This window comes from Echinops telfairi, unplaced genomic scaffold, assembly GCF_000313985.2.
Source record: "Echinops telfairi isolate 266 unplaced genomic scaffold, ASM31398v2 ScPeMD7_19;HRSCAF=73, whole genome shotgun sequence".
NCBI classification, from domain to species: Eukaryota; Metazoa; Chordata; class Mammalia; order Afrosoricida; family Tenrecidae; genus Echinops; species Echinops telfairi.
The window spans coordinates 6,667,368-6,678,029 of NW_022103916.1; the positions used below are offsets into that span (position 1 = coordinate 6,667,368).

General features: G+C 46.5%; 2 protein-coding genes across 2 annotated transcripts in view; one reads left to right on the top strand and one right to left on the bottom strand.

Annotated features, from left to right (window-relative positions):
- The window catches only part of CHST7 (carbohydrate sulfotransferase 7), a 36,832-nt gene extending 35,765 nt beyond the window's left edge, over nt 1-1,067 (bottom strand). Inside the window, exons 1-2 of the mRNA XM_013007359.2 lie at nt 1,058-1,067; nt 329-418 (exon numbers count right to left, since the gene is read on the bottom strand). Of these exons, the coding sequence (XP_012862813.1) occupies nt 329-418; nt 1,058-1,067 (100 nt within the window). The remainder of the gene's footprint in view (nt 1-328; nt 419-1,057) is intronic.
- A 6,208-nt stretch (nt 1,068-7,275) lies between these two features.
- Nucleotides 7,276-8,591, top strand: LOC101651515 (fructose-bisphosphate aldolase C-like). Its single transcript, XM_013007368.2, is given in 2 exon segments — nt 7,276-8,353; nt 8,496-8,591. Coding segments are annotated over 2 exon segments (1,092 nt in total). The 5' UTR covers nt 7,276-7,357.
- The last annotated feature ends 2,071 nt before the right edge of the window (nt 8,592-10,662 follow it).

A 10,662-nucleotide genomic window follows, 5' to 3' on the forward strand; every position in this document is an offset into this window, starting at 1 on the left:
CTGCCCTGGAGGCCCAGGCAGTGCCCGGGGCCGGGGTCGCCGTTGCGGCCGCCGTCCAGCACGGAGGGGACGAGCAGCAGCACCATCGTGTAGAGCACCAGCAGCAGCGCGAACTTGCAGTACTCCCGGCGCCGCCGCCGGCGGCCCTTCATCGTCTCCGCGCCGACCGGGCGCCTGTCCCCTGCCCCGGCTCCGAAGCCTCGTCAAGGGGCAGCGCCGCGGGGCTCTTCGGGCCGCTCTCCGCAGCCGGAGGAGAGGGACGGCTGGGGCTGTGCCTCCACCGGGGACACTAGGGAGGCAGGCGACCCTGCCCTCTCCGCTCCGCCAGCCGGGAGAGCTGCCGATTGGCCGGCTCGGCAGCCGCCCCGCCCTCCGTGCGGCAACTTCTCCCCGCCTCTATCCGCCCGGGTTCGCCGCCCTGCTCCGCCCGATCCGGACGGGGCCGCGGCGGGGTCGGGACCCCGCGGGGCTCACCCAGCCCCTCGGTAACCCAGTCTTCCAGAGTGGACGAGAGCCGAGGGATGGGTTCGCGTGGACGGAATGCCCCTAGTGACGGGACGCAGACCCCACCCTCACGGCACCGGCTACCTACTCCCCCTCCGCCCCTCCCGTGATCTCTGTCTCATGAACAACTGAACACTCCACACTCTCCAGGGCGGGTCCCCTGGTCCAGCTCCATCCACGGAGCCCTTGCAGCCCTAGACTGGGCATGACTGAGTTCTGCACTATGACAGAGATCAAGGACGTCCGCGGAGGTAAAAGTACTACTGCACGCACACAATGCATGTAATTGTTAAGGATCCCTGGTGGCGTAGTGCTTCTGCATTGGGCTGCTGTCCGGAAGGTCAGCAGTTTGAAACCACCAGTCTCTCCATGGGAGACAGCGGAGTCTTCCTATGCAGGTCAAGAATTCCAGACACGGAAAGCCCACAGGGGCGGTTCTATCTGTGAAATTGTGCGTGTCGGAGTTTGGCCTGCTGAGGGCCAAATCCGCTTTACAGACGCCTGGAGAGTCAGTTTAGTCATTGATAACCTAAGAGTAATTTTTAGTGCGTACCCGCTGGCATTGTGAGACTGTGAGGTCATTGTCACCCCGGCAACACTTTGCAAGAGCAGAAAACATTTACCAAACGAAAGTGGCAAGATGGAGAACTTTGTCAGAAGCTCGGTTTTTTGTTTTTTTGTTTGAAAGGCCCGCAAGTGGGACATGTACCCAACTCAAATTCACTGCCACCAGTCGATTCCAACTGATAGCGACCCTGTGTGACACGGTAGAACTACCTCTGTGGGTTTTCGAGACCGTCCCTCTTTACAGGGGTAGAAAGCCTCGCCTATTCCCCCGAGGAGCAACAAGGGGCTAACTAGCCACCAGAGCGTCCTAAGTCCCGAAGGCCGGTGAAGTACGCATGTATATGGGGCTGCTTCAAAAATGTTTGTGGTAAATGGGAACGAAAAGATCATGGAATTTTCCCACAAACTTTTTTAAGCCCCTCATATATTTAGGAGTGCATATACTCAAAAGAGTAGTGACAGGAAGTTCAAATGAAGCTCTGTGGCTGTTAGTTGTCGCTGGGTGGACTGTAACTCATGACGACCTTATGTATAACAGACTGAAAGGTAGAGCACTGAAATCCGAAAGAAGAAAGAGGGAGAGAGTTTGCTGTGTTTCAACAGGATGGTAAGAAAGAAGTGGCAATTGTGTTGGGGGACAAAGCAAATCTCTTCATCCCCATTAGGGAGAAAGCAGTTCAATTTGAAAAATTAAAAGCATCTTAAAAAAGATCTCCTTTGGTCTTTTTTATGTGCATGGAAACTACTCCTACCTCTGAAAGTACTGACTCAAGCATCCTGCGTTCTAGCCACAGTTCCCGCAATCTTCCAACCTTTTCTCCAACCTCACTGATCGCTACCTCCATTTTCTTAATTTTTCCCCATGGGTCATTATTTTAACAACACTCATCTCAAAACCTAAACTCTCTTCTTTTTTTTCATCTAGAAAAATACCTAAAACATAGCTTTTGACATTCTCGGTGCAAAAAGTTCTCCACGGGACAGATTGGCATCAAGATAAATTCATCATCATCAACATTAAATGGACTCTGACATCTTAAACTCTTGTATGTCTCAAGTTCCATTATGACCATTTCAAACCGTCTCTGCCCTCCTCACATGCTGAGCACCCGTCCCTTTGCCATCGGCTAACAGATGACCTTATCTCCCTCTTCCTAGGAAGAAACCCATCTTAGTGCATGCCTTGATTTCCCACTACCTGACCCCAGCCCCCCTTACGCCCATACCCTCCTTCTCCTTTGTGACAAGGGGACTCTTTTCTGATATTAATCTAGAACTTGTAATTCCCTGTGTTTTCACTCTGGCCTCTTCCATTTTAAGCAGGGAAGTGGCTCTGTGCTTATAGTCTCCACAGAGGGATGTGACTGGATAGAATGTCAAAGGTCCCCGTGGTGATTACCTCCAAATGCCTGAACAGTGTGGTACATGTACAAAAAAAAAACACCCACAAAATATTGCCCCTCCTCTATCCATGGTGGCTGCTAACCCAAAGGTGGGTGCTTAGAACTCCCAGCAGCTCCATGGGAGAAAGTTGTGACAGTCTGCTTCTGTAAAGATTGTAGCCTTGGCAACTTGATGGCACAATTCTATGGTTTTTCTTTGTTCTTCTTTATTTTTAAATCCATGCCCTTTCACAAAGCCTTCCCACATGGACACTGAGATGGCCTTGTCACTGGCATTGTTCAAAGAGACAGTAGCAAACATGGCACAAGCAGAGGCTTCAGAAATGTTTCTGCTCTGGGGATTGATCTCTTGATGCTCTTTGAGGTCTTGAGATCACCATGTGATGGAGCCAGGAATACCTTTCTAGAGGATGAAAGACCTCATGGTTCAAAGAAGTCAGCCCTGCTGAGCCCCAACGCCACCCCATCCCCAGACTAAGCAGTTGAATGCTGTTGAGAGAAGCACTAGTCTGTGAGACTGTATGAAAAGAACTAGCCATGGACTCTGTGTGTGTAATTAGATGTGTAGTGAAGGATTACCAGAAGGATGTCTGAGCTGGTATCTGAAGGTCGAGAAGGAGCAGATTAAATGATGTGTGGTTAAGGAAAACAGCATATGCAAAGACTTCATGGCAAGAAGGAGGAACTCCAGTTCAAGCAAATTTGCTGTTGTTATTTGACATGGCCCTGACACATGGGGGATTGGATCATTATGACCCATAGGATTTTCATTGACTGATATTTGGAAGTAGATGACCAAGTCCTTTTTACCTAGCCCATCTTAATTGGGATGTTGTGTTGAAACCTGCTCAGCACCATACCAAAACACAAGCCTTCACTGATAACGATGAGGTGCATTGGGTGAGACTCCAGATCGGGTCTCCTGCATGTTGCTGTTGTCAGCTGCCAACAAGGAAGGAACAGTAGATAGAAAATATGGTCCTGGTGATAGTAAATGAAGCTGGAGATAGCATGATACAATTTTGTAACACCAATGACTTGTTCATAGCAAATGCCTTTCTTCAACAACACAAAAGATAAATTTACACAGGAACGTCTCCAGATGGAATACGTATGCAGACATCAAGTTGGCTACATTTGTGGGAAGTGATAATGGAGAAGCTCAATATCAGCACCTGAAACCAGGCCAGGGGCTGATTTTGGAACAGAACATCAATTGCTCATATGTAAATTCAGGTTGAAGTGGAAGATGATGAACCTAAGTCCTTGAAAGCCAAAGTGTGACCTTGATGATGTCCACCCCAAATTTTGAGACCATCTCAAGAACAGATTTCATGCATCATACATACACTAATAACGGAAAACCCGATGGGTTCTGAGAAAACAGCAAGAATATCATACATAAAGAAAACTAAAGATCATTTAAAAGCAGGAAAGAAATAAGATCAAAGTGGATGTCAGAAGAGACTCTGAAACTTGCTCTTCATTGTAGCATATCTTAAACTAAAAGAACTAAAGAAAAAAGAATCAAGTCTCATGTTGCAAGACTAAAAGATTCCATGGGCAAAATATTGAATGATGCTGACAGCATCTAATGAAGACAGAAAGACTACACAGTCACTGACCAAAACGAACTAGTCGACACTCAGCCATTTCAAGAGGCAGCATATGAGCAAGAACCAATGGCACTGAAGGAAGAAGTCTAAGTTGCACTGAAAGCATTAGCCCAAACAAGCCAAAATGGGAATTGATTGAATACAATTAAAATGTTTCAAAAAGCAGATGAAGCACAGGAATCACTCATCTATGCCAGGAAATTTGGCAGACAGCTACTTGGCCAATTGACTGGAAGAGAATCATATCTGTACTCATTCCAAAGAAAGGTGATCTAACAGAAAGCTCAAATTATAGAACAATATTATTGATATCACATGCAAGCAAAATCTTGCTGAAGACCATCCAACAATGGTTGTAGCAGTACATTGACAGAGAACTGCCAGAAGTTCAGGCTGGATTCATACGAGGACGTGGAACAAAGGATATCATTGTTGATGTCAGATGGATCTTGGCTCAAAGCAGAGAATACTCGAAAGATGTTTACTGACTATGCAAAGGCATTCAAATGTGTGAATCATAGCAAACTACGGATTTTTTTTCAGAAGAATGAAAATTCCTTAACACTTCATTGTGCTCATGGCCATCTGTACATGGATCGAGAGGCAGTTGTACAAACAGAACAAGGGCATACTGCATAGTTTAAAAATCAAGCAAGGTGTGTGTCAAGGTTATATCTTATCACCATACTTATTCAATCTGTATGCTGAACAAATCATCAGAGAAGTTTGATTATGTGAAAAAGAATGTGGCGTCAAGATTAGAGAAAGGCTTATCAACAACCTGAAATGAGCAGATGGCACAACCTTGTTGGCTGAAAGTCAGGAGGACTGAAAGCACTTGTTGATGAAGATTAAGGACTGCAGCCCTCAGTATGGATGACAACTCAATGTAAAGAAAACCAAAATCCTCACAACTAGACTAATAAGTAGCATCATGATAAATGGAGAAAGGATCGACATTGTTATGGATTTCATCTTGCCTGGATCCACAATCAATGCTCATGAAAGCAGCATGCAAGAGATCAAGTAACGCATTGCATTAGGTAAATCTGCTGCATAAGACCCCTTTCAAGTGTTGAAAATTAAGAATGTTACTTTCGGGACTAAAGTGCACTTGCCCCAAGCTATGGTAATTTCAGTAGCCTCATATGTATGTGAAAGCTGAACATTGAATAAAGAAGACTGAATTAAATAATTCAGTTAAAATAAATGTATTTTAACTATGGATTATTGAAAGTTCCATGGACTACCAGAAGAATAAATAGATCTGTCTTGGAAGAAGTACAGTCCAGAATGTTCCTTGGAGGCAAGGATAGCAAGATTTTGTCTCACATTTTGGACATGTTCTCAGGAGAGACCAGTTCCTGGAGAAGGATATCATACTTGGTAAAATAGAGGGGCAGCCAAAAAGAGGAAGGCCCTTGATGAGATGGATTGACACGGTGACTGCAGCCATGAGCTCAAACGTAACAATTGTGAGCATGGCACAGGACTTGAGAAAAATAGGAGTGAAGGGGTAGAGTCTAGTCTGTCAATCGGAACATACCCACTGAGGCCTCTGTGTAGGCATGGCCTTCTCCTGAGAATTCTGGGAATTTCCTGGATTTCCTCCTTGGAGGAGGGAGGCACTTATCTCTCTCTGCTCACTCCCTGAGAGACGCTCTACTGACAAGACACATGGCACTACACCCTGGGAGTTTCCTTCTGTTGCATGTCATTATGAGTTGGAACCAACTCAATAGGGTCTAACAACAACAACAACACAACATGAATAGACACATGAATAAACCAAACAAAAAAACCACACCCTATGCCGTTGAGTCAATTCCAATTCATAGCAATCTTATGCAGGGATTCTGAGTCTGTAAATTTTTATGAGAGAGATCATCTCATTTATCTCTTGCAGAGCAACTGTATGCTGAAACCACTGACCTGTGCTTAGCAGTGTAGCTCTTACCCAACAGTGCCACCTGGGGATGGATAAACATACAGGCTGAATGGTTGTTGGCAGAAGAGTGGGTGTATACCCAAAAATATATTGTTAGGTTTGACAGAGGACATTTGTATTTGCTTCAAATGCACCCACAAATGTGGTGGAACATATGAGGGTGAAGTTATGAAAACTTCTTAGATATAATTGATTGCCTTCAGTAACTGGGCCTGGGGGCTCAGGGACATAGATTCAGGTGTACCAAGGTCCATTAGCATAATGTAGTCCACAAAGACAGTGTTCTACATCCTACTTTGGTGTTAAAAGTTTCTGAGCAACCATCTCAGGTGCAAGTATTGCTCTCTCCTTATGCAGGAGAAAGAAGAGTAGTGAAAATTGAAGACACGTGGAAACAGACCAGATGACTAATGGACCACGTTAACATTAGTCTCCATGACCCTTAGACCCAAACTAGATGGTGCCTAGCTGCTCTGAAAGGGATCACATTAGAAGGAGCTGGATAGAGTAGGAGAAAATGTGGAACAAATTCCAATTATAAAGGGGACCAGGCTTACTGGTTAGCTAGTAACTGGCAGAACTGAACTCACCCCTTGTGGTAGTTACATAATCTGGTGTCAATTTGGGACTTGAGAGGATTCAGACTGAAGGGGTGGAGTCTAGTCTGTCAATCGGAACATAGCCAATGAGGCCTCTGTGTGGGCATGGCCTCCTCCTGAGAATTCTGGGAATTTCCTGGATTTCTTCCTTGGAGGTGGGAGACACGTATCTCTCTCTGCTCACTCCCTTGGAGACGCTCTACTGACAAGACACATGGCACTATGCCCTGGGAGCTGGAGAAGCCACATGGACCTACCCTGAGGCAACCAGAACCTCTGGAGCCAGAGAAGCCACGCAGAGACCCCTGCCAGCACTGAGATGATTACAATGCCACTGGATCCACAAGGCTTCCAACCCACTGGCCTGTGATCCTCCTGCATTCAGCATCATTGCCATGTATTTCGTGAGTCTGAAGAGGACTTTATAGATTGGTATCGGACATATGGGCTAATATTGAATTTATGGACTTGATTTGAAAAATATGAATTTTTCTCTCTAGTCTACCCAGCCTAACACAACCCCATGGCTCATTTTTAACCTAGCAATAAATTGGTCTGCAGAGGAACAAAAACCCCTGGCATGTACAAACACCTTGGAATAACCAATCATTTAAGATACAAAGGGCAGGTAGACCAGACCTGAGCTGTTCCCTGGGCTGCTGCGGCCGCTGCCAACTTGCTGCGCACAGAGAGCCATCTTGATTCCAGAGAGCCGCCGCCATGCCCCACTCATACCCAGCACTCTCTCCCGAGCAGAAGAAGGAGTTGTCGGACATCGCCTTGCAGATTGTGGCACCAGGCAAAGGCATTCTCGCTGCAGATGAGTCAGTGGGGAGCATGGCTAAGCGGCTGAGCCAAATTGGGGTGGACAACACCGAGGAGAACCGCCGGCAGGACCGCCAGGTGCTGTTCAGTGCCGACAACCGAGTGAAGAAGGGCATTGGAGGCGTCATCTTCTTCCATGAGACGCTCTACCAGAAAGATGACAATGGCGCCCCCTTTGTCCGTACGATCCAGGACAAGGGCATCGTCGCGGGCATCAAGGTTGACAAGGGTGTGGTGCCTCTAGCCGGGACTGATGGAGAAACCACCACTCGGGCTGGAGGGCTCTCAGAACGCTGTGCCCAATACAAGAAGGATGGTGCCAACTTTGCTAAATGGCGCTGTGTGCTGAAAATCAGCGAGTGCATCCCCTCATCACTTGCCATTCTGGAGAATGCAAACGTGCTGGCCCGCTATGCCAGCATCTGCCAGCAGAATGGAACTGTGCCAATCGTGGAACCCGAAATCCTGCCTGATGGAGACCACGACCTCAAGCGTTGCCAGTATGTCACAGAGAAGGTCCTGGCTGCGGTGTACAAAGCCCTGAGCGACCATCATGTTTACCTGGAAGGGACCCTGTTGAAGCCCAACATGGTGACCCCTGGACATGCCTGTCCCATCAAGTAGAGCCCAGAGGAGATTGCCATGGCAACGGTCACTGCCCTGTGTCGTACTGTGCCCCCCACCGTCCCAGGTGTGACCTTCCTGTCCAGGGGTCAGAGTGAAGAGGAGGCATCGCTCAACCCTAATGCCATCAATCGCTGCCCGCTTCCCCGGCCCTGGGCTCTCACCTTCTCCTTTGGGCGTGCCCTACAGGCCGCTGCACTCAATGCTTGGCAAGGGCAACAAGACAATGCTAAAGCCACCACTGAGGAATTCATCAAGCGGGCTGAGGTTAGGAGCCGGAGGCGGGGAGAGGAGTGTAGTGTGGGGCTGGGCAGGGCGCCGTCCCAGAAACTGAACTTTGGGAAGGCGCTGAGTCCAGTTGCTAGCCCTTATATACTTATTTCTCCCCGCTGCCGTCTCCGTCTCACAGGTGAAGGGCCTCGCAGCCCAGGGCAAGTACGAAGGAAGTGGTGAAGACGGTGGAGCGGCCGCACAGTCCCTCTACATTGCCAATCATGCCTACTGAGCACCCAGCCCAGCCCACCCCACCCCACGCCGCACCACAGCCCTTGACCTGGTCACCTGCACCCAATCTTGCCTGTAGTTATGACCCAGGCCAAACAGACATTCAGAGCCGAGGTCTCCTTCTCTTCCCTCCCCTCTCCCATTGCTGCTTCTGGGACCATGGGATGGGAGACCCCAGAGCCTCTGAGGCTGAGGGCAGGAGGACTGGCTAGAAGTCAGAGCAGAAATGCCTGGGTCTTTGTGTGCTCCTGTTAACCCCCCTGCAGCTTCCCCTCGGTGGGGCTTCTCCTTGGACTTGCCTTCTCATCTGTCTTCTCTTCTGGGACCAGAGGGCTGGACACAGCCCTGATTCATGCCCCGAGTGCATACCACATAGCAAAATAAATGGTAGCAAACATGCTAAAAAAAAAAAAAAATACAAAGGGCAATATTTACTCAAGGACAAAGTTCAGAAGGGTTAGGAAAGAAACAGAAATGCAAACAGAGGTAGGAAGTAGGATAGGTGATGCATTTGCAATGAATGAGATATAACAAAAGGTGTATGAATTATTGAATGTAAAAGTGATGATCTCTGTAAACCTTTACCCAATTCACAATAAAAGTTGTGTTTTTTTAAAAGACTGGATGCTGCTGCCTATTAGTAAATAGGGAAATTCATTTAGATTTAATGATAGAAAGTACAGTACACATATAAGATAGTAACAGGCATTTTTATGATATATGTACATACTATAGGTTATATGGTATGTACTGGCAGCACAACTGCTTTGTAGCAAGAGATATGAGATACATGTCTTGCATGCAGGAAGCTGCTGCATCCATAACCTCATGGCACCACAGTTGTCTGTGCAGCCAGTCTTCCCCAAACAGAAGACGAAGATGAAGGCTCTCAATGACATGGATTGACACTGTGGCTCATGTATGGTGAATGGCTCACATATGGTAGACTTTAAAATCAAACATAAGCATAAATTTACCCTGAGCCATAGATGGTACATTTATGTCTAAGAAACTGCCAAACTGTTCTCTAAAGTGACTGCTGCACCATTTTGCATTATCCTGAGGAATGTATAAGGGTTCAGGTTTCCTTAATCTTTTGAAACATTTGTCAATGTGTCTTTATTATTATAAACATTTTCTCAGAAACAAAAACAAAACTCCCTGCCGTTGAGCGGATTGCAACTTATAACAAGGGACTCTACAGACGAAGCGGAACTGCCCCCATGGGCTTCTGTGGCTGCAAATCGTTATAGGAGCAGAAAGCCCTGATGGCACACACTGGGCTGCTGACCTGAAGGTCACCAGTTTGAAACCACCAGCCATTCTGGCAGGTGAAAGATGAGGCTTTTCTATTCCCGTTAAGAGTTAACAGCTCAAAACCCCACTGGGACAGTTCTACCTTGTCCTGCACGGTAACTATGAGTCGGAATTGACTCAGTGGCTGTGAGTTTGGTTTTTACCCTATGACTTACCAATTTCACTCTTAGGTGTATGCCCACACAGTAAAAACATGGAAACAATCAAGATGTCCATCAACTGAGGATTGGGCAAAATAAAATGTGTTATATCTATGAAATTTCAACAATGAAAATGAATGAAATACAGACACATGTATGACAGGAATGAACATTGAAAATATTATGCTAAATAAAAGAAAACAGATGCAAAAGACCATATATTGTATGGTTCTATTTATACAAAATGCCTATAAAGGATAAATCTCGAGATAGAATAGATTAATGACTGAGGGGCATGGATTTATATACATATAAAGGAACTCTTTTGAGGTGATGGAAATGTTCTAAAATTAAACTGCAGAGATGATAGAACAACTCTGTACATGTACTAAAAGGCCATTCAAATGTACATTTGCTGAATTTTGAAATATATTAATTATATCTTAATGTCGTTAGGTGCCTTGAAGTTATTTCCAACCCACAGTGACCTTATGGATAGCACAAAACCTTGCTCTGTTGTGCACCATGCTCACAATAATCCTTATCATTGAGGGGCTCCCTCTTTTTCACTGACTATACCCCTGGATTCCCTCTTGCTGTTGTTAGGTGCCATTG